The sequence below is a fragment of the Chiloscyllium punctatum genome, chromosome 37 (genome assembly GCF_047496795.1).
Source record: "Chiloscyllium punctatum isolate Juve2018m chromosome 37, sChiPun1.3, whole genome shotgun sequence".
Taxonomy (NCBI): Eukaryota; Metazoa; Chordata; class Chondrichthyes; order Orectolobiformes; family Hemiscylliidae; genus Chiloscyllium; species Chiloscyllium punctatum.
The window spans coordinates 7,497,245-7,522,071 of NC_092775.1; the positions used below are offsets into that span (position 1 = coordinate 7,497,245).

General features: G+C 42.1%; 1 protein-coding gene and 1 long non-coding RNA gene across 5 annotated transcripts in view; one reads left to right on the top strand and one right to left on the bottom strand.

Moving 5' to 3' along the window:
- asip1 (agouti signaling protein 1) overlaps nt 1-14,896 on the bottom strand; it is a 69,489-nt gene extending 54,593 nt beyond the window's left edge. The window contains exon 1 of one of the 3 annotated variants that reach the window (XM_072556184.1): nt 14,745-14,896. In XM_072556184.1, the coding sequence (XP_072412285.1) occupies nt 14,745-14,797 (53 nt within the window). In that variant the 5' untranslated portion in view covers nt 14,798-14,896. The remainder of the gene's footprint in view (nt 1-14,744) is intronic. The other 2 variants (XM_072556186.1, XM_072556185.1) reach the window with 2 other exon arrangements.
- On the top strand, nt 13,205-23,287 carry LOC140462836 (uncharacterized). 2 transcript variants are annotated; one of them, XR_011954547.1, is made up of 4 exons: nt 13,205-13,678; nt 16,223-16,756; nt 21,522-21,624; nt 22,648-23,287. It is a non-coding gene; the product is annotated as an uncharacterized lncRNA (long non-coding RNA). The 2 variants fall into 2 exon arrangements; XR_011954546.1 differs by having other exon boundaries at nt 21,522-23,287.
- The last annotated feature ends 1,540 nt before the right edge of the window (nt 23,288-24,827 follow it).

The window sequence follows — 24,827 nt, forward strand, 5'->3', positions numbered from 1 at the left end:
GTCTTCACTCTTTCAGATAAAGGTACCTGTCAGCATAGTCTGAGCAAGTCCAACTTAGAAATATAAGATGCTTGTCCCACCTTTTCAATACAGTCCATCAAACATGGAATCAGATATGCAGCAGTTTTTGTAACTGCATTGACTTTGCGATAGACCACACATTATTGTTGGGTACCATCTCATTTTGGCACCATTACTATGGGTGAGCTCCAGTCACTGTAACTCACTTCAATTATGTCACCTTGGACTTGGACTTGGACTTCAATCTCCTTTTGAACCTGTGCCAACATTAGAGGGTTATGCCTATAAGGATGTTGCTTAATCAGAACAGCATCTCCTATATCTACGGGTGAAAGCGGGTACTGCAGGTGAAAGCAGGTTAGAGTCAAGATTAGAGTAGTGCTGGAAAAGGAATTCTGATGAAGGGCTTTTGCCCAAAACGTCGATTTTCCTGCTCCTCGGATGCTGCCTGACCTGTTCTGTTTTACCAGCACTACTCTAATCATATCTACATCATGCATAATTAGGTTAGTACTTCTCAGATTATTTTCACTTATCTCCACTTGTGATAATAATAACTCTTTCAGGTTATTTCAATTTTCTTCTGGAAGGTAACTGAATAATTTATCCCAATTTTTAAACAACTTCCTCATTGTCCAATTTAATTTGAGGAATGTCCATGTAATAATCCTCTGAACTGGGTTCTTCACTCTGTGTTTAACCAATAATAGTTTCCTTTTGCATTCTTTCCATGTCAAAATATCTTTTGAGCATATTCACATGTCACACTCTGTGAGATTTTCTGCCTGGAACCTTATCAAATAGTTCACCTCACTCAATTTCCTTTCAAATTGATAAGGTCCAAAAATCCTTGCTTTTAAACATTCACCTATCACTGGAAGTAACACTAACACCTTATCTCCAATAGCAAGATTGTGAGTTTTTGATTTCTTGTCTTTCTCCTGTTTACAATTTATGCTGTGATACTTTTAAATGCTGTCTAGTCAACTCCCCTGCTCTATTTAATTGTTCCCAAAAATTTTGACACATAGTTCAAATCTATGGTCTCTGACTTATGACTTACCAATTTCCCAAATTCCTCATTAAGACATTATTTTTAAGATAGTAGAATTCAGGGATACATTCAGATTCTTTTTCTGGTGTATGCCTTTTGATACAATCACTTTAAATTTTCACCTGCTGTAACTCAGTTAATTTATTTGAGCTAAAGATGTCTGCATTGTCATCTATCTGCTCCTGGTTTGTATCAACTATCTGATCAAACAAGTTCCTGCTAATTCCACTTCAACTTGATTACCTGTATTCTTTGATCTCTCCTGTTTCAACTGGTGCATATGTGACCTTGTTACCACACAGTCAAGAAAACTCCCAGGATATGTGTCCTTCAATAGTTCAGTTGCCTGTGTTTGCACTGGCTTTTCAACCACAGGACACAGCACTACTACCTGTTAACCAGCGATATCGTTAGCAAGGACAAATTGTATTCTTGGAGCTGAGAATTTGTCCAGTACTCCTACCATGACTTCTCCATTCTTCACTGGACACTCTAACCTCACTCTACATAATTGAGTGCTTCTTGTCTCACCATGAATTCCCATTATTAGTACTTTTTCTGGCAACAGTCCTTCAGAGGTACATATCTCCTCACCTTATATCTCTTGATATTGTAACTTCTTTACCTGCTGCTCCTAGCCAATGTGAGTAAACTTTATCGTTGTGGGTATATGGTTTAAGAAGATCTGGGCACTTCCTCATGAACCAACCTCCAATCAGGATGTACATTGTGATGCAGATTTCTAGCCTCCAATGTGCTTTCCATCACCACTCTAACAAAATTCACTGGCTTATCCTGTTTTCCTACATCTGACTTTCCGGTGCTTTTCCTAACCCACCAACACTGTGATTTCATGTGGTCTACATTTTTGCAGTGAAAACACTGGAGCTTTTTAACTTGTCTTTCCCCTTCAAAGGTTTTCTCTTTACCCTGTGTTATGTTACCCTTATGATCTTCACCAAGATCTAACTTTCCCTTTCCACATGAGGATTTCTCTTTTCCCAAATTTCTATCCCTCACAGACTGAAACTGATTTTGGAAGCCAAACTTTGATTTATGAACCAACTCATAATCACTAGCCATTTCAGGTGTGAATCTTGCCATTTTAACTCTCTGCTCTTCCACATGGGTTCTCACCAGTTCAGGAAGTGAATTTTTGAACTCCTCCAAAATAATTACCTGTCTAAGGGTTTGTTCTATTTTTAATGCCGTTATCCATCTATCAAAATTATTTTGTTTGATCCTTTCAAACTCAATGTAGGTTTAACCAGGGTCCCTCCTTAGATTCCTGAAACATTGTCTGTAGGCTTCTGGCACAAGCTCATATGCACTTAAGATGGCTTTCTTCACCTCCTCATAAGCCCCAGATAGCTCCTCTGATAGTGATGTGAATACCTCATTAGCTCAACCAACAAGTTTTGTTTGGATCACAAAACCCACATGGTCACTGGCCACCACTTCTGTTTAGCCACCTTTTCAAATGAGGTGGAAAAGCTTCTACATCCTTCTCATCAAATTTAAGCAATGCTTGAATATATTTAAACAGTTTCTCACCAGGCCTATGGTTACCATGGGTTTGCTCATCCTCACTAAGCTTACTTTCAGCATTCATCTTCATCCTTTTAAGCTGACTTTCCCATCTATGCGCCAATTTCTGAAGTTCAAACTCCCTCTTTCTTCATTTCTTCTCTCTCTCTTACTTTCTCTTCTCTTTCTACTTTCAATTGTAATTCAAACCATTTGTTTTCTGTTGCCCTTTCTTGTCTTTGGCCTCTAACTCAGGCTGCTTCATTTTCAACTGAGTTTTAGCCATGTCTAAGGATTCTGATGGCATTTCCAGCAAATTTAAATGGTGAGCTATTGCTGTAATTATCTCTTGTTTTCTCATGGAAGGAGGCAGCTCCAACTCCAGATTGCCTGCTAATTCTAACAGCCTGACCTTATTCACCTTTTGTAAAACCCCCAAAGTCACTTCTTCCACCCCCTAAAAACTCTTAGTCACTGAAAAAGCCATTGCTATCCGAAGCACTGTTCAAACCAACCAACATCAACACCCAGAACAAAAGACACTAACCCCTGCCACTTGCAGCTTTTGAGTCCAACAACCTTAATCTCAGTTTGAAACTATGGAACAAATTCCAGACAAGACCCCAGTCTGTTATGAACCAGGCCAGAACCTCTCAAAACATTTCAAGAAAGTCGCCCAGACCCTAATGTTGCTAATTGCTTTAAGCAGCTGCAGAGCGAATATTCCAGGAGTGATGCAGCTGGCCCAACCACTTAAATTTAAACAAAAGAGAATTTATTTGCAAGATTACCAAATGAAACTCAAACAGACAACAGAGTACAGAATAACTTAATCTATCCCACAATCAAACAAACTATCCCAACTTAATAATGCTGTTCCAAATACTTGCAACAATCCCCATAAACACCCCTTTGCCAAAAAAAGGAAAAGTCCAACACAGGTTCTTCCAGGAGAGATGTCAGAGAGAGGGAGAATCAGCATGGACCTGCTTCTTTGGGTTCAGCAGCTTCACAATCTGCTTGCTAAAAACAAACTAAACCCAAACAAGAGAAAAGCTGAGCTGGGAGAAATGGCCACTCCCCTTTCATTGTATAAGTTTTTTTAACTTAAAAGCTTCTTGAAGTAGATCAACCCCAGATATTTCAGAATTGCTGCTATTATGACCTCTCTGAAAAAACAGCCAAGGATAGCATTACCTTGTTAAAGGAGTAGCATCATCACAGACATGAGAGGCAACTTTTTTTACACAGAGTGGTTCTTATGTGGAATGAACAGCCAGAGGAAGTAGTGGATGTAGGTACAGTTACAAGGTTTAAAAGATATTTGAGTAAGTCCATGAATAGGAAGGGCTTGGAGGGATAAAAGCCAAGTGCAGGCAGGTGGGACTCGTTTAGTTTGGGAACATGGTCAGTATGGACTAGTTGGACTGAAGGGTATGTTTCCATTCTGCATGTCACTATATCTCCATCAATATCATAAGCTCTGAAATTCCATTTTACATTTTCCCATTTTAAGACATTTCTTAAAAACTACCTCCTTGACAACGTTTTTGTTTATCTGTGCACATATACTTTCTGTAGCTTGACATCGAACTTCTGTGAAATTCCTTGCTGTGTAAATATATTATTATGCAAATACTGTGCCATTTTTCATTTTAGAAAGGAACTGGTTGCACCATCTCCTTTGTCATTCCAACCAGTTCCATAGATAATTGAATCAAACCATGCCCCACCAAAGATAACTCTTGATCTATTTTGATGGATCGAGGGAAGCACAAAAATAACCTTGGCTGTAGTCACCCTCGGGATCACCAACCTTCGAAATCTTAACCTCCTGCCATGACCCACAAATAAGGCCATAACAATGGATGAATTTCAAAACAGTCAATTGCCTATAAAGTGCTTTGAGAGATTCTTCATAGCAAATAGCTCCATTAGATCAGAAAACTGAATATCACTATTTTAAAATCCTGGGGTAGGGAAATCAGGGAATGATCGACAGTCTAGCATCTGATATTGGGTAATTCCGGGAATCAATCATTTAAGGTGGAGTAACTGATATCTGAAAACTTTTCATTGATCAGGAAGAAAGAGCATAGATTGTAAAGAATTTGTCACTCCTGATGAAGCTGAAAAGTGACTAAAATAATGGACATGTCTATGGATCTGATTTACATTCAATTCTGGAATACATCGTGTAAGGGAGTGTAATATTTAACATTATATAACTAAAGTTGAAGCTCACAAAATTGAAAATTGAGAAATTGGCTAAGTGACAGGTGATAAAAAGTAATGTACTCTAATTTGCAGAATATGCCCAGCACCATCTCATAAGGATCTCAGTTACAGCTCTCAAATATTCATCGCATTTATTAACAATGCACATGGGAATGCAAAAATCCAAGTTTGCCCCAATGTGCTGAAAATGAGGTAAATTCTAAGCAGTACACATGAAAGCCTAAGCAAATAGCTCAAACTGCCAAATAGATTTCAAGGTGGATAAATTAAGTCACCCATTTTGGATCTAAAAGGGACATTTCAGGGTACATTCTGAATTGTGAAAAATTCAAAGCTGTGGAGGTCTAAAGAGGCCAGACAGGGAAGAAGTTTATGTACATGAGTTATTAAAAATATCACAAATGGGTACTGAAAGTATTCAAAAAGGCTAATGGAATGCTGGGCTTTATGCCTAAAGGTCAAATCATATGTGGAATATTGATAGACATTCTGGACACCACATCTTGAGAAGGATATATTGACCTTTGAGGGACTGAAACATGGGTTTACCAACGATACCAGGACTCCAAGGGCAAAATCGTCCTGTATCTTAGCTAAGATAAAGGGAGAGGCTGAACAGGCTGAAGCTGCGGGGTGACCTTATAGAGGTTCATAAAACCATGAGAGGCATGGACAGAGTGAATAGCCAAGGTCTTTTTCCAATGTTGGGGGACTCCAAAACTAGATAGCATTGATTTAATGTGAGAGGGGAAAATTTTAAAAGTGACCTAAGATGCAACATTTAGGTGGTGCATGTGTGGAATGAGCTGCAGAAGAAGTGGTGGAGGCTGGTACAATTTAGAACATTTAGAAAGCATCTGGATGGGTATATGAATAGGAAGGGTTTAGAGGGATATTGGCTAAATGCTGGCAAATGGAATTAGATTAATTTAGGATGTCTGTGTGGCATGGACAAGTTGGACTAAAGGGTCTGTTTCCATGCTGTACAGCTTGATGACTCTTAAGTGTTATTTTCAGGGAGTTTTATGATGAGTTTCCCACTATGGCTCATGGTAATTTTCTTATGTAATCTCTGATCCTCACTGTGCTAATTATGCATCCAGGCTCAATTGTGCCCTTCTTGTTTAACCATTTGGTCACAAAAATACCAGTGTTTGCCACTGTCAGGTCCATACTCTGTGCCAACAGACAGGATGCAACACCTGCTTTTTCACCATTGGCCTTCTCATCATTTAGGGCTCCAATACTCCTTTCAGGTTTAATGCCGATTAATCTTTACTTCTTTGAATTTGGTTTAGGGTATTTACACATGATTCAATCACCACTACTCTAATGAGACTAATTGCAAATTGAGGTACTGCAAATTCTCAGCTGCCTGTGATCTCTGTCATCAGCTGCCGACAGTTGGTCAGTGTTGTTCAATACAAGTTTGGGGAAAGTATCTTTACTGAATAGGCACATTACAGCCTTATAGCTTGTGTTGTTAGAATCATAGAAGTGTTATACTGCAGAAGGAAGCCATTTGGCCCAGTGTGCCTGCAGTAGCTCTTCAGAAGAGTATTGTTACCTCGTGCCAATCTTGCTTTTTTTCCTTCATATTGTTGCAAGCTATTCCTATCCAAATAATTTTCCATTGTCAACTTAAATGGCTCAGTTGAACCAGCCTCTGCTTACTTTCCAGGCAGTGTATTCCATACCCTAACTACCCACTGAGTGAAAAGGTGTTTTTCTCACATCACATTTGCTCCTTTTGCAACGACTTCTAATCTACGCTGTCTCATTCCTGTTCCTTTATTGAGTTGAGGTAGTGAGGGCTGCAGATGCTGGAAAGTCAGAGTCGATTAAATGTGGAGCTGGAAAAAGCACAGCAGGTCAAGCAGCATCAGAGGAGCTGGAGAGTCCATGTTTTCAGCAGGACCCTTCATCAAGAGTGGAACAGTTTCTCCCTAACCACTCTACTTGGCTTGCTCATGATTTTGAAAATCTTTATCAGATCTCATCCTAGTCTTCCTCTCTCCAAAAAGAACATTTAAAATCCTGAGGGGACTTGACTAGGTGGATATTGAAAGGATGTTTTGTTTTGTTGGAAATCCTACAACTAAGAGTCATAGTTTAAAACTAAGTGGTCGCCCATTTAAGATTAGTTTTGTTTTATCTGGAACAGTGAGTCTTTGGAACTCCCTTCTTAAAAAGGGTGCAGTATCTTTAAATATTTTCAAGGCAGAAGTAGATAGATAGGGTTGACAGATTATTGGGGATATGCAGGAATGGAGAGCTGAGGTTGAAATCAGGTCAGCCACGATGTGATTGAATGGCAGAGCAAGCTGGAAGAGCCGACTCTTGTTTCTTGTTCATCTGAAAAAAAAAGTGCAGATCTACAGGAAAAGGAAGAGGTGATTCAGTTGAAGGGTGAAATTAGGGTCTCTGGGAATTTTCCTGGATAGATTATTCAGACTAAATCGCAGGTTTTATCCATAACTATCTTATGATTTAGTGACTAAGTTTGACTTGATGTGAATGTCTTTCTGAGTTCTGATCTTCTCTCTGTCCATGTCTGTACTATAACCTTTGTGCAAGATGATTTACAACTGCGTTACAAAACCAGCGGGGGTTAACAAGCATCCAATATCTAGGTTCCTTAAACATGCTGAGCAGTCATATATGCAAAAGTGGACATCAGGATAGTTTGACTTCAAGTTTTAATCTGATCCCAGGAACACATTTTAAATCGTTACCAGATTAACATCTAGTCAGCCTGATTTTGAGTTTATTTCTGTATGTCATTATAAATGTAGAAAAATGCGAATCTGGACACAGCACAGCACGATGACACTGGCTTCTCATGTTTGAGAACTTTGCAAAAGCAACTCATTTCATCCCCATAGCCTACTGTCCCCCGCAGCCATGCAAATATTCTCTGCATATACTGATCCAATTCGCTTTCGAAGCGTCAATGGAATCTGCCTCCATTTCATGCTCAATCAGTGCATTCCATGTCCGAACCACTCAGAGTAAAAACATTTCTCCTTTCACGGAATCCTTACAGTGTGGAAAACAGGCCCTTTAGCCCAACAAGTCCACACCAACCTTCCGAAGAGTAACCCACCCAGACTCACTCCCACCCTGTTACTCTACATTTCCCCTGACCTAGCCTGAACACTACGGGGAATTTAGCGTGGCCAATTCACCTGACCTGCACATTTTTTGGATTGTGGTAAGAAACAGGAGCACCCGGAGGAAACCCACGCAGACACGGAGAATGTGCAAACTCTACACAGAGTCGCCCGAGGCTGGAATCAAATCCAGGTCCCCAGCGCTGTGAAGCAACAATGCTAAACGCGGAGCCACTTTTACAGAAAGTCACCTTAAGTACCACCCACATTCAATCCAGATCCCAGTTTAAAGTAAAACTACGTTATTTCTGTGAGACAGGAGCCGATATTGGGGTTTCCACCCTCCAGCTGTCCGAGGGGACTTGACTAGGTGGATGTTGAAAGGAGTTACCTTGCTTTTAGTAGTTTCTTTGTGTCCACAACATTTAAAAAGCTCTTTCTTCCTAACGTCCGTCGTTCAACCCCATAGATTTTAAATGGAATATAATTTAAAATGTCAATTTGATTTCCCCATTCCTAACTTGTCGCGTGTTCTCTCTGCTGTGAATTCCCCCGAAGCTGGGAGTGGAAGCTCCGACTTTCCATGGAGACATCACATGGCAGAATACCCGCCGTACTCAAAACAATACAGAGCAGATCTTACCGTCAATGAACAGACAAAAAAAACTGTGATGCTGGAAACTAGAAACAAAATCGGAAATTGATAGGAAAACTCAGCACGTCTGGCAGCATCTGTAAAGAGAAAGCAGAGTTAACGTTTCGGGACCAGTGACGTTTTCAGGACGTTTTGGAAAGACACTGCTTGATTAGGGACAGCCAGCAAGGATTTGTGAGGGGTAGGTCTTGCCTTACAAGTCTTATTGAATTCTTTGAGGAGGTGACCAAGCATGTGGATGAGGGTAGAGCAGTGGATGTAGTGTACATGGATTTTAGTAAGGCATTTGATAAGGTTCCCCATGGTAGGCTTATGCGGAAAGTCAGGACGCATGGGATAGTGGGAAGTTTGGCCAGTTGGATAGAGAACTGGCTAACCGGTCGAAATCAGAGAGTGGTGGTAGATGGTAAATATTCAGCCTGGAGCCCAGTTACAAGTGGAGTTCCGCAGGGATCAGTTCTGGGTCCTCTGCTGTTTGTAATTTTTATTCATGACTTGGAAGAGGGAGTCAAAGGGTGGGTCAGTAAATTTGCAGATGATACGAAGATTGGTGGAGTTGTGGATAGTGAGAAGGGCTGTTGTCGGCTGCAAAGGGACTTAGATATGATGCAGAGCTGGGCTGAGGAGTGGCAGATGGAGTTCAACCGTGTCAAGTGTGAGGTTGTCCATTTTGGAAGGACAAATAAGAATGCAGAATACAGGGTTAACGGTAGGGTTCTTAGTAAGATGGAGGAGCAAAGGGATCTTGGGGTCTATGTTCATAGCTCTTGGAAAGTTGCCACTCAGGTGGATAGAGCTTGTAAGAAGGCCTATGGTGTATTAGCGTTCATTAGCAGAGGGATTGAATTCAAGAGTTGTGAGGTGATGTTGCAGCATTACAGGACCTTGGTAAGGCCACATTTGGAGTATTGTGTGCAGAACTGGTCGCCTCATTTTAGGAAAGATGTGGAAGCTTTGGAGAGGGTGCAGAGGAGATTTACCATGATGTTGCCTGGAAAGGAGAATAGGTCGTATGAGGATAGGTTGAGAGTGCTCGGCCTTTTCTCATTGGAACTGCGAAGGATGAGGGGTGACTTGATAGAGGTTTATAAGATGATCAGGGGAATAGATAGAGTAGACAGTCAGAGACGTTTTCCCTGGGTACAACAGAGTGTTACAAGGGGACATAAATTTAAGGTGAAGGGTGGAAGGTATGGGGGGGATGTCAGGGGTAGGTTCTTTACCCAGAGAGTGGTGGGGGCATGGAATGCACTGCCTGTGGGAGTGGCAGAGTCAGAATCATTGGTGACCTTTAAGCGGCAATTGGATAGGTACATGGATGGGTGCTTAAGCTAGGACAAATGTTCGGCACAACATCGTGGGCCGAAGGGCCTGTTCTGTGCTGTATTGTTATATGTTCTATGTTCTGTTTTTGTATCTGATTTCCATCAATCACAGTACTTTACTGGAGATCACAGCAGGTCAGATAACATCCAGAGCTCCGATAAAGAGTCATCTCGATTTGAAACGTACGCTTGCTCTGCCCCTGAAGAAGTGTTATACCTGAAACATTGACTTCTCCACCTCCTGATGCTGCCTGGCTTGCTGTGTTCTTCCAGCCTCCTGCCTGTCTACTTTAGTTCTAAGGAAGGGTCACTCAACCTGAAAGGCTAACTCTGCTTCCTTCACACAGATGCTGCCAGACCTGCTGAGGTTTCCAGAAATTTCTGTTTTTTGATCTCGTCTTCCTTTTTTATTCTAACAGGGATATCGCTGCCTGGCCTGAAGGTCGGTATATACAATGCATAAATATTAACATGAAGGCAGTTTTACACTCTGACATAAACTGCAGTTTCATGAAGGCATTGATAATCAGGTAATACCTATGACTGTCAAATACAAAGGGCCGTTTAAATCCTGAGCATGGTATTTCACTTTGCTAAGTTGTGACAAAGTTTGAAACTTAGTTTCTAAAAATAGAAACATACAAGATCTTCGGCAGAAATTGTTCCCACAGGGAGCTGCTTTTAGACGGCAATCGATGTGAAAAAATGACAGGCTGAGTAAGGGTTACTGGACACAAACGGACTGGCATCACTTTCCTTTGTGCTGTCTACAATATAACGGCCATCAATGTCATAAATTGAATTTTCTTCCAACTCTTCAAATGTTAAATGGCTTAAATGTTGAAAAAGAAAACAAAAGCAAGAGGGATTCTCTCTGGAACTATCTGAAGATATTAATTTGTATCGCCAAGGTCAGCGCTACCTGGTTAGGTCCACGCCCCCCCTACAATCCACCCTCCCATCCTGGCACTTTCCCCTGCCACCGCAGGAACTGAAAAACCTGCGCCCACACCTCCTCCCTCACCTGTATCCAAGGCCCTAAAGGAGCCTTCCACATCCATCAAAGTTTTACCTGCACGTCCACTAATATCATTTATTGTATCCGTTGCTCCCGATGCGATCTCCTCTACATTGGGGAGACTGGGCGCCTCCGAGCAGAGTGCTTTAGGGAACATGTCCAGGACACCCGCACCAATCAACCACACCGCCGCGTGGCCCAACATTTCAACTCCCCCTCCCACTCTGCCGAGGACATGGAGGTCCTGGGCCTCCTTCACCGCTGCTCCCTCATCACCAGACGCCTGGAGGAAGAACGCCTCATCTTCCACCTCAGAACACTTCAACCCCAGGGCATCAATGTGGACTTCGACAGTTTCCTCATTTCCCCTTCCCCCACCTCACCCTAGTTCTAAACTTCCAGCTCAGTAACTGTCCCCATGACTTGTCCAGAGTTGTCCTACCTGCCTATCTCCTTTTCCACCTATCCACTCCACCCTCTCCTCCCTGACCTATCACCTTCATCCCCTCCCCCACTCGCCCATTGTACTCTATGCTACTTTCTCCCCACCCCCACCCTCCTTTCACTTATCTCTTCAGGCTCTCTGCCTTTATTCCTGATGAAGGGCTTTTGCCCAAAACGTCGATTTCGAATCGTACAGACCTGTAAATAGGAATGATTACTCTTTTTTTCGGTATGCAAACAAATGGAATGTTTACATATGTATGGCATGTCCAGTTGTACAGATCATTAAAGTATTTTATGAATAAAGTATATGTTATGAAATAAAAAAAGATTTCAAAGCTCCTTGGATGCTGCCTGAACTGCTGTGCTCTTCCAGCACCACTAATCCAGAATCTGGTTTCCAGCATCTGCAGTCATTGTTTTTACCGCTCTGTATATAACACAGACTGCACGCTCCTTAGCCTTATTCACCGTGACAAAAGCCCAGGGAATATGGGAATTCGTTATCCTTAAGAGTACAACTACAACCTGAAATAGCAGAAAGAAAGGTCTGCACACCGTGGCTGAGAATCAGTTGCATTTTCTGCGATTTTGTCTCTACACTGGTCACTTGATCCTTGGTTGGGATTGGTGGAGATGTGGGGGCATTGAACGCTGTAAATGTTTCAACACTAAACCAGGAGAAAGTGAGGACTGCAGATGCTGGAGATCAGAGCTGAAAATGTGTTGCTGGAAAAGCGCAGCAGGTCAGGCAGCATCCAAGGAGCAGGAGAATCGACGTTTCGGGCATGAGCCCTTCTTTCCTGAACATGTTCATTTCCGAAACGTCGATTTTCCTCAACACTAAACTACCTCGGTATTATTATTCAGCAAAAAAATCCCGCCTCTCATTCAATCTAAGGCTAGTAAAGGATTTGAAGCTCGGACAATGTAATCGTGTTGGTCTTTCATTATTTTTAAATTTAAAAAAAATACAATTTCACATTCAGGTTTGACAAGTGGATAAATCTAATTATTTCATATCCATTAAGCGGCAAGAACCGCCCTCGATTTCTCAGCCACGTTCCCAAACACCAGTCTGCCTGTTTTCCAGTGTGACTTCGCTCAGTCAGAAGTCTGTGCGAATTTATTGTCATTGCATCTAAATTGTACACCTTTCCCTGTAGCCGGTAAAGTTCCATCACATTGTTCACTAGCCTCAGCGGCTGGGGATAATGCAGTGTGAGCACTGGGTCTCAGTGACTTCAGCCGCAATCTCTGGTGGAGATATGCAGCTCCCATTGCCCTCAGACTGTAACCCTCACAATCCCCCGGCTCTGCAATCTCCTCATTCTGAGTCCTGAAGAAGGATTACACCCGAAGCGTGGCCTTCTCCCCCTCCTGATGCTGCCGGGCTTGCTGCTCCTCATTCTCGGCCTCTCCCACACCCTGGCTCTCAATCTCTCTGTCATTTACGCCCTGGCCTTCAGTTGGCGGAGCCCAGACTTCGCACTCCGCTCCTTAAACCTTTCTCTCTCTCAACCTCCTTTATTAAACAACCTACCTCTGAAAATAATACTGCAAGTGGCTCAGTATTAAATTGTATTCGCATATCTCTCCCATGAGACATTCGGGGGGAGCTCAGCTGTTAAAGGCGCTGTCTAAATTCAACTTTATTGCTAATTTCGTTTAGCTTTCCGTGATTGTTAACAATAAAGGAAAAAGCAACAAACGTTTTGTGGACAATTTATTCCTACAAATAGCAACCGTCAATTGAGTGCTCTTCGAAACCGTGTAAAAGGAAAATATGTCCCATTTTACCTACTCTGAATCATCAAGCGATACGGGGTCGCGGTTTAACGTTGTAGTCTATGACACACAATACTGCAGTTTCCTCAATATCACATTGAGATGCCGAAAGTTTGCGTAAACGCTGGTTATGACACAAGTTATCGACTAATTTTACTAACTTCTGACGGACAATGGTGACACAAAAGGAAAAGACGGACCTTACTCTGTGCAAACATCTGATATAGAGGCAAAGAGTTTAAGAGGGACGGAAAGCGCTCACTCTAAAGTTAGGTTCGCCTCTGTAACGTTGGCACAAAGAGCTGTTCTTAACTGCTGACCCAGGATATTCCTTCATCCCCGGCCGCACGATTCACTTTGTCGTGTATTCCTTAAGGTTTTCGCGAAGAGTTGTGTTCTCGAAAGCGGAGTGAACCTGCCCCTTTTTTAGAGTGACCGGCCAATCGAGCTTGGAATTCTGCTGTGGCTATGCCTGGTGATCAAGATTTATTCCAGGTCAGTCTGTATGGTCCTTCCGAAATAGCTACTTATTTTTAAAGTTCACTTACTGTATATACTGCTAAAATATTTAGCTATGTCCCACATTAAGGGTAATTTTAATGCATTGCGCGCGTTGTTGTGTCTCGGGATTTATAATGAAGGATATCTGGTCGATCGTTACCCAAAACGAAATGTAAAGTTTACGCTGTATATAGGATAGTTGTACGGACAGGGTTAAGATGCATTAATTGAGTTAATAGGATGACCGTACATTAACAGGGCAACAGGATTACTTGGTAAAGTGAAAACTCTTCTGCTACGAAGCGAATTTGTATCGAATTTCCTATTTTAGACAGTTTGCCGGAATAGAGGATAACTTTCTTCCATTGCATTTCCACTTCACTGGGAGACTAATCAATCCAATGCTACATCCGCAAATACAGTTTCCAAATCATATATAGGGGTATATTTCAGACTGCTACGTACTCTTTTTCTTAGAACTTTCTTTTAAACTAGCTGAAGATAGCAACTGATCTATAAATTCCGGAAAAAAAACTCAACGTTGAACGCGTTTAAGAAAACAATAAGCGTCCAGCATCATTTCACTTCAATCCCATTTGCCCAACAGTACTAGTTCCTGGTGAAGGCGTTTTGAATGTGCGATTTTGACGCTTTCATGTCCGGACTGATTTGCGGAAAAAGTCAATCAGGACCCCATTCTGTTCGCCCCACCCACCTCCTAACCTTATTATAAATGAATATTTTCGTTTCACGAACTTTGCATGAGACCAAAAGGTCGAATCTTTGCAAGGAGCACCAGAAAGAAAAAACTTCTACAAATTAGGGTTTAAACTTCAGAAGGCTTTTAACATCGGAATTAAAATCACTCATGGAACCAGATCACACACATACTGATAGAGTGCATACACTCTATCAGTCCCTTCTCCTGCAAAGCATTGTTTTAAAGAACAATGTTTTGTCAAATTTAATTCACACTTCTGGTGTCTCCCCAGTGGCAAATTAAAGTCCAAACAAGTTCAAACGTTTGTACACAGACTGGTGAGGGAAGGCGTTCACCTACCGGCTGACACTGCCTCGTTGCTCAGGCTTTCTGCTAGTGTACTGTTCAGCCATCTGGGAACGACTTAAATAAACACTCTTTTTCTCTCAGTCTCCTATTCTGAAAACAGCCTGGAAGCAGGAGCTTGTTTCCCTTCATTCCCTGCCTTCCCCCACCCCCTTTCTCGGGGTCTTGGGGGAGGGAGAAGAAAAAATGACGTATCACATGTCAACAAAAGACAAACATTTGGGAACCGGCCAATTAAAGATTGGGAGTCAAAGATAGTTTTTTTTCCCCTTAAAGATAAATCATTTACTGAAATTGAGTGTTAGTGTTTAGAGTTCACAATCGCATAAATTTCAACAATTTCAAAGATATTTAGGTTTCTTTTGTAAACATGAAAAATCATTGAGGGAGGTGATCATTTAACAATTAGATTAGATTACTTACAGTGTGGAAACAGGCCCTTCGCCCCAACAAGTCCACACCGACGCTTAACCCACTCTCCTACATTTACCCCTTCACCTAACACTACAGGCAATTTGCTATGGTCAATTCACTTAACCTGTGCATTTTTGGATTGTGAGAGGAAACCGGAGCAAACCCACACAGACACTGGGGAGAATGTGCAAACTGTACACAGTTTGGCGGGGAAATGAACCCAGGTCCCTGGTGCTGTAAAGCAGCAGTGCTAACCACTGTGCCACCGCGCAGTGACTGCTCAGTTAGAAGGTGTATTGGAGATCTCCAATATTTTTTCTAACTGACGTGGATAAATAAATCATTGGAGGTTTGTTAACTTGTGCAGGATTTTATAAACGTCCAGTGAGTTCATTTTACGAGCGTCCAGAAGCCATGCAGTCGTTCGGGGCCTGTTAATGATGTTCTTTTCTTCCACTTTACAGTACAATGATTCATTTGACATCACCTTTCAACAGCGCTCCGACCTGTGTAATTAAAAGTATACTACCAGGACACAGAACCCTCACCATCAATACTTTCATTTGACGTGGTGTCAGAAAGGATGGCTGCATTAAACAAACGTCCCTTTACTTTGATTATTTGTCTGTTGGATTCCACGACTATATTCCACAAATATAAACATATCCCTGTGGGAAATACGGTCAAAAACTGCGTGATTTTTATCGAGTGCAGCGCAAAATGCAGACTTGGACAGATGGATTAGAATTTGCTTTGAATTCAGGACTTCGCAATTTTCAATTGGAAAACAAAATCGAGAAAATTCAGTAATTTTCTGAGCAGAAACTGAGTCAAAGTTTGCGCACACTGCTTTTAAAAAAAGTATAAGGTTGCAAAGATGACTTTTATGTGTTTCATTTATTTTACAAGCTGTAACTTAAGTGATGAAGAGTCCTAGCAGTTACTGAAGCAGTCATCTCTTTACCCGTTTAAAACGTAAACGTCCTTTCATAATCATGGCTTAAACATTCAACATAACTTTAAATCAATCTCCAATTTTTCTCTTTTTTTTCATACAGCTGTTTTATTGAGGTCATCAGCTCACAAGCGTCTCTTCTGATTAAGGGAAGTATCCTTTCACAAGTTGGGAAAGACTTTCCGCCGATATTTTATTTATATTTAACTAACCCTGTAAACAGGATTTCAGTCGAGTCTCAATGGATTTAATTTCACCAGTGAACTTCCCGTGCAGTATTTAAGGAACAGGATTGTGTACACACGCGTGTCTGTGTCCTGTCTAAGTTTTTTATTTTTAAATTCGTTTTAAGTTAATTTAGTCCCAAACAGTTTCCTGAACGAGATTAAAATATTCTGAACATGCACTTTATCGTCTATTAATAAACAACTCTCAAAGATAAAATAATCTGTTATTGTTTTTCATCTCTCCTGCTTTGTTGTATCAAAAGGTTTTTTTTAAAAAAGAAAACATACGTTTGTAAACGAAGACTTCGCCGCGTTTTAAAATTAATTCGATATTCACAACCATCAATGACGAGAATTAGAAAGGATTGGACACTTGCGTCAAATAACCGAAAATAAAAAGTTTGGGTGAAGTTAAGTTCATACTTTTTGAAATTTTCAACTGCAATTTTTTTCGAAATGCATTAAAGCCGATTACTTCGAAAGAGAAAATACTCAGTTACGGGGCGAAGAATATGAGTGTTAATATTTAAAAGTTTGGAGAAAGAGCTTGCATTTGTTAAAAAATTTTGGAGGTCGAAGAATTCATTTTAAAACAAAAAAAGCACGATACAGTTTTCGATAAGTTTAGAACACGGAAGTGGAGTCAGATAGCTTACATTTCAATCGTTAATTAAAACCAATCATACCATTTACCCCTGTAAGGAGAAGAGGTTAATAAAAAGAGAATATTATGTTTATTAATCCTTTACATGCGTGATTTCTTAACGGTGGACTTGTCATGAAACCAGCGAAACATATTAAAGTTCTTAGGTGTAATTGGGAAAATTGATAAAACAGGGAATGGCAATAAAACGAGTTATTAGTCACTACAATCGTCTAGTATTCACTGCAACTATGATGTAGAATATGGCAATTGCTTACTTATTCCCTTTGCTATAAAGTGATGTTTAATACACTCCGAATAATAAATAAGGGACGTTTAACTCACGCATGATGATGTGGAGTTGAGCAGATTTACTCAGTTTTTTTTTGTAGTTTTTACTTTACATAGTTTGATGCCTTTGCTATATTTCTCTAAATTAATTCACAGTGTAATGGAATATTCATTATGTTATTTCAGTATAGTATTTATTGAATTATATAATGAAATGTTTATTTTATTCACTGGAATACGATTGAAATACAATACTTAGGAATAAGAGTAGGCCCTTAGAACCAGATGTGCCATATAATAAGATTATGGCTGATCTGATTATGGTCTCAACTCAACTGTACCTTCCCGTCCATATCCATTCCCCTCCATTCCTTCCTCTATCAATGAAAATGTCGAATGCAGGCTAAATTTAATGATTCCAGACTGGTCTATTGTCTCCAAAAGGGAATTTTACAGATTATTGACCAACTGCACCACCCCAGCCCCTCACCCACCCCCACAAAAAAATCTAATCTCCATCTTAGAAGGGAGACATTTTATTATTAAACTCTGACAACTAATTCTGGTCTTTCCCACAAGGAAAATCTTCTCCCATTGTCTAATGTCAGATCCCCTCAAGGCCTTGTGTGTTTCATCAAGATCACTTCTCATTCTTAAAAACTCCAATGGTTATCGGTACATCTGTTCAAATGTTCTTCATAGGACAAGTCATTCCAGGAATGAGTTAACTGAACTATCTCTGAACAGCTTCTAAGACAGTTGTATCCTTTTAAAAACATAGAAGCCAAAACTGTACACAGATGTCACCTCACCAAAGTAGTAAACGTTCCCTACTTTTTACATTCCAATCCCATTGTCTTCCTGATAACTTGTACCTATATCGTAATCTTTTTTTGATTTATCTATTAGGGCATCCAGATGCTCTGCATCACAATTGCCCTAATCTCTCTTGACTTAAAAAGCATATTGTTTTTGTATTCTTCCTGCCAAATTGGTGAGTTCATATTTTCCAAATTGCTTGTCCATCTGCCAATTTCTTCCCACTCACTTGAACTATCAACTTTGGTTTGTAGACTCTTTACCTGCTTTAGTCAACTTACATTCTTACCCATCTTAGTGTCATCTGGAACCCCAGCTACCATACATATGTTCATTTCATAGAGTCCTACAGCACAGAGTCAGGCCATTTGGCCCACACTGGTCCATCCATACTAATCCAGTTTCCCTGCACTTGGCCCATATCCTTCTAATCTTTTCCTATCCATGTAATTGTCCAAACGTCTTTTGAATGTTGTTAATGTACCTGCCTCAACCACTTCTGCTGGCAGCTTATTCCATATGATTAGATTAGATTCCCTACAGTATGGAAACAGGCCCTTCAGCCCAACAATTCCATACTGACCCTCCAAAGAGCAACCCATCCAGACCCATTCCCCTAGCCTATATTTACCCTTGACTAAATGCCCTTGCACTATGGGCAAATTAGCATGGCCAATTCACCTGACCTGCACATCTTTGGGAGGAAACCGGAGCACCTGGAGGGAACCCACGCAGACACGGGGAGAATGTGCAAACTCCACACAGTCACCTGAGGCCAGAATTGAACCCGGGTCCCTTGCACTGTGAGGCAGCAGTGCTGACCACTGAGCCACCGTGCTGCCCCTCTGTATGCATACCACCCTGTAAAAAAAATTCCCCCAGTCTCCCTTTTATTCTTTTCCCTCTAACTTTAAACTGATGCTCTCTAGACCCCATTTCCCCAACCCTTGGAGAAACACTGAATGCATTCACCCTATCCATGCCTCTCATGATCTTACACTACGACAGGATTCCCCCTTCAAGTCTCCTACGCACTAACGAAAAATGTCCCAACCTGTCCAACCAGGATTTGAACTACAGGGAGAGGCTGAATAGTCTGGGGCTGTTTTTCCTGAAGCGTAGGAGGCTGAGGGGTGACCTTATCGAGGTTTATAAAACCATGAGGGGCATGGATAGGGTAAATAGACAAGGTCTTTTCCCTGGGGGGGGGTGGTGGGGGGGGTGGTGGGAGTCCTGAACTAGATGGGTGGCACGGTGGTTAGATTAGATTAGATTACTTACAGTGTGGAAACAGGCCCTTTGGCTCAACAAGTCCACACCACCCCGCCGAAGCGCAACCCACCCATACATTTACCCCTTGCCTAACACTTTAGCATGGCCAATTCACCTGACCTGCACATCTTTGGACTGTGGGAGGAAACCGGAGCACCTGGAGGGAACCCACGCAGACACGGGGAGAATGTGCAAACTCCACACAGAGAGTTGCCGTTGAGTCCTGGTTAGCACTACTGCCTCACAGTGCCAGAGACCTGGGTTCAATTCCCACTTCAGGCGACTCTCTCTGTGGAGTTTGTACATTCTCCCTATGTCTGTGTGGGTTTCCTCCCACAATCCAAAACTGTGCAGGTTCGGTGAATTGGCCATGCTAAATTGCCTGTAGTGTTAGGTGAAGAGGTAAATGTAGGGGAATGGGTCCTGGGTGGGTTGCGCTTTGGCAGGTCGATGTGGACTTGTTGGGCCGAAGGGCCTGTTTCCACACTGTAAGTAATCTAATCTAGATGGCATAGGTTTTGGGTGAGAGGGGAAAAGTTTAAAAGGGAAGGAAGGGGAAACTTTTTCACGCAGAGGGTGGTACATACATGGAATGAGCTGCCAGAGGAAGTGGTGGAGGCTGGTAGTTACAACAGAAAGAAGGTATTTGGATGGGTATATGAATAGGAAGGATTTAGAGGGATATGGGCTGGCAAGTGGGACTAGATTAGGTTAGCGTATCTGATTGGCATGGACAAGTTAGACCGAATGATGTGTTTCCATGCTGTCCATTTCTATGACTCTATGACTCTCCCTATTGCTCAGACCGTTGAGTCCTGGCAACATCCCTATAAATTTCTTCTGCAATCTTTCCAGTTTAATAACATCCTTCCAATAACAAAGTGACCAAAACTGAGCACAATACTCCAAATGTGGCCTCACCAACGTCCTATATAACTGCAACATAACCTCCCAACTTCTATCACTGACTGATGAAGGCCAGTGTGTCAAAAGCCTCTTTCACTGCCCTATCTACCTGTGACTCCACTTTCAGAGAACCATGCATCTGAACTCCAAGGTCTCTCTGTTCCATTACACTCCTTAAGGCTCTACCATTCACCATGAAATTCCAACCTTGATTTGAATTTCCAAAATACGACACCTCACACTTATCTATGTTAAACTCCATTTGCCATTTCTCGGTCCACTTCTCCAGGTGATCAAGGTCCTGCTGCAATTTATAATAACCTTCCTCACTGTCCACGTTACCACAAATTTTACTGTCATCTGCAAATTTACTAACCATGCTTGTACATTCTCATCCAAATTATTAATACAGATAACAAACAGCAATGGGTCCAGAACTGACCATTGAGGCACTCCACTAGTCACAGGCCTCCAGAACGACAAGCATCCTTCTACTGTTCCCTCTGCTCCCTAACATCAAGTCAATTGCGTATCCTATTTGCCAACTCCCCCTGGATTGCATGCAATCTAATCTTCCAGAGAAGCCTACCATGTGGAAATGTACCAAAGGCCTTACTGAAATCCATATAGACTACATCTACTGCCCTGCCCCTGTCAACCTTCCTGGTCACTTCATCAAAGAACTCTAACAGATGTGCGAGGCATGATCTCCCACACACAAAGCCATGCTGACTATTCCTAAACAAACCTTATAATTCCAAATCCATGTATATCTTATCTCTCTGAATCTTCTCAAGTAACTTACCCACCACAGATGTTAGGCTTACTGATGTATAGTTCCCAGGTTTTTCGTTGTTACCCTCCAATCTTCCAGGACCTCACCCGTGATCAACAATGATGCAAAATATCAGCCAGTGTTCGAGTTCTTTGATGAAGTGACCAGGAAAGTTGACGAGGGCAGGACGGTAGTCTATATGGATTTCAGTAAGGCCTTCTTGAATAAGGACACACCATTCGCTACCCTCCAATCTTCAGTTTTTTGGGAGCTCACTCGTCGCTAATGATGATGCAAAAATATCAACCAGTGGCCCCCAATTTCTTCTGTAGCCTGTTGCAGTGTTCTTGGATATATCTGATCAGGACCAGAAGATGTATCCACCCTCATGCCTTCTAATACATCCAACACGTCCTCTATTGTGATATGGACTGTCCAAGTTCCCATGTCTTCATGTCTTTCTCCACAGTAAACACAGAAGAGAACTATTCATTGAGGACCTTGCCCAGCTCCTACAGTTCTACCATACATGTCAGCTTTGATCCTTGAGGGGACATATTCTTTCTCTCTAGGTATTTTTTTTTCCTTTTATGTATTTAAAGAACCTCATTGGCTTCACTCTAAGCTTTTCAGCCAAGGCCATCTCATGCCTCTTTTCACCCTCCTGATTTCCTTCTCCAATAAATTCCTGTATCCCTTGTAAATCTGCAGGAATTCCCTTGATCCCAGCTGCCTGTCCCTGAGCCATGCCTCCATTTTCCTGAACAAAGCTTTAATATCTCTTATCATCCAAAGTTCCTTTTTCCTTTCAACCTTGCTTTTTACCCTCACATGAACATATAGACCTTGAACTGTAGCTATCTAACTTTTAAAGGCCTCTCACTTGCCAAAGGTCCCTTTTCCTGCAAATAAACTACTCCAACCAACCCCTGCAAACTCCTGTCTAATTCCACCAAAATTGGCCTAGCCCCAGTTTAGAACTTGAATCTGTGGACCGGTTTGGTCCCTCTCCATAACTATTTTAAAATCAAATCATTTGCATAGATTGTAAGTAGGTGAGGCCTTCACACTAATCCCTGTGGCACTCTACTAGTTATAGCTTGCCAACTTGAACAGTATCAATTAATGCTTACTCATTGCTTCCTGTCAGCCAACCAATTCTCTAGCTTTGCTAATGTGCTATTTCCTCGTGCTAGTGGTGATGTGGCAGTATATGAAATGACTTTTGGAAATCCAAGTTCAGCACATCTACAAATTTCCTTTAACCATCTAGCTCTTACTTTCTCAAAGAACTATTAACTTTTAAATATTGCAACACAATTTCCTATTCATAAGACTATGTGGATTCTGGTTGATTGCATTATGATTTTTCTAAGCTCCTTACTATAACCTACTTAATGATGGACTTTAACAATTTGTGCATTTATATCCACTAACAAGATGACAGATTCAGATTTTGCAATAGTATTTGCACAGAGTGTTGTGGAATATATAACTTATTGTAATCTCAGCTCTATGTAGTGTGATGTGTCATTGTATTTTGTAATCAGCAATACCCTACTCATGGTATGAAGTATTTATTTATTATTTCACAGGAGCTGGCTGTCATTGGCTTGGTCCCAACTGATTCCCATCTTTAATTATCTTTGAGAATGTGATGGAAAGTCACTTTCTGAACAGCTGCAATGCATGGAGTGAAGATGCATCCACAATGCTGTAACAGAGGGATTTCCCAATGACTGTATGGACATGACATATATAACTGAAGAGAGAGACATGTTGTTTAAAATCTTTGCTGTCACTTATCAGAACAAGCATAAGAATGCTAAATTTCAAATGATTGCAACAATTTATGGTGCAATAGAAAAGGGATGATGTTTGTTTATCAAATCATCTGTGATTTCGCAAAGCATTGGCATAGAGAAAACAACAGGGAGTTAAAGGCCCACGCCAAGCTTCCGTGATTCAATTACGGTGCAAGGCCTGAATGTATTCCTTCTGTTTGCAGAGAATGGATCGTGCATATTTAAACTACATCCAGGAAACAACATTTCTCCATCTGTCTATAACAGGAAGAGAACAGACCATTCTCAACCAGCATACTGCTTAGAATCATTAAATATCAAACTGTTGCAAGAGGTGTACCCAGGTGAGATTCCTGAAGGCCAGCATACATAGGTTAGAGTTAATGTTTACAATCTGCTTGACTGTCTGAGGGTAGCACAGTGGTGCAGTGGAGGGCAGCACAGTGGGGCAGTGGAGGGCAGCAAGGTGGGGCAGTGGAGGGCAGCACAGTGTTGCTGTGGAGGGCAGCACAGTGGTGCAGTGCAGGGCAGCACAGTGATGCAGTGGAGGGCAGCACAGAGCTATTGTGCTGCCCTCCATTGCCCAACTGTGCCTACTTCCACAGCACCAGTATGCTGCCCTCCACTGCACGACTGGGCTGCCCTCCACTGCACCACCGTGCTACCCTCCACTGCCGCATTGTGCTGCCCTCCACTGCACCAGTGTGCTATCCTCCACTGCACCACCATGCTGCCCTCCACTGCGTCACTGTGCTGCCCTCCACTGCATCACTGTGTTGCCCTCCACTGCAACACTGTGCTGCCCTCCACTGCACCACCATACTGCCCTCCCGACCTTCGGAGAGGGAGATGGAGCAGATAGATGGGAAGGAAGATGGACAGGTCAGGAGAGCAGTGCCAACTTGGAGGCTTGAGACTGGGTTAAGGTGGGGGGAGGCCAAATGAAGAAACTGGTGAAATCCACATTAATCATGTGTGTTTGGAGATTCCCAAGGCAGAAGCTGAGGAGTTCTTCCTCCAGGCATCAGGTGGTTAGGGTTTGGCAATGGAGGAGGACAAGGACCTGCATGCCCTTGGTGGGGTAGAAGGGGGTATTAAAGTGTACAGCCACGGGGCAGTAGGGTTGGTTGGTGCAGGTGTCCCAGGGATGTTCTCTGAACTGATCTGCAAGTTGGCGTCCTGTCTCCCCGATATAGAGAAGACCACATCAGGTGCTACGGCTACAGTAGATGACATCTGTGGAGGTACGTTTCTGTCAGATGTGGAAGGAGAAATATGGGTAAGTTCCTGTCAGATGTCCAAGACACCAAAGGATCCTTCCACATCCGACAGTACCTCTACAAATGTCATCGACTGTATCCACCAGTTTCCTCATTTCCCCTCCCCCCATTTTACCCTAGTCCCAAGCCTCCAACTCAGCATCACTCTCTTGACCTGTCAATCATCATTCCCATTTATCTGCTCCACCCTCCTCTCTGACCTATCACCATTACTCCCACCTTTATCTTCCTATCACATTCGCAGCTACCTTCTCCCAACCCCTCCACCTCCTATTTATCTCTCAGCTCCCCCCCCCCCCCCCCCCCACCCCTCCACTCCCCACAAGCCTCATTCCTGATGAAGGGCTTATGCCCAAAAAGCCAATTCTCCAACTCTTCGGATGTTGCCTGATCTGCTGTGTTTTTCCGACACCACACTCTTGCCTCCTAGATATCAGCAAGGCTGCCTATGTGTGGAAGCACAGGGGATAGGGGAGGTACTAAGCATGTATTTTGCATTGGTGTTTACTGTGGAGAAAGACATGGAATGTAGAGAACATGGGGAAATAAAGAGCGATATCTTAAAAAATGTCCATATTACAGAGATGGATGGGCTGGAAGTCTTAAAATACGTAAAGGTGGATAAATCCTCATGCTCTGATGAGGTCATAGAGTCATGGGGATGTACAGTATGGAAACAGTCTTCAGACC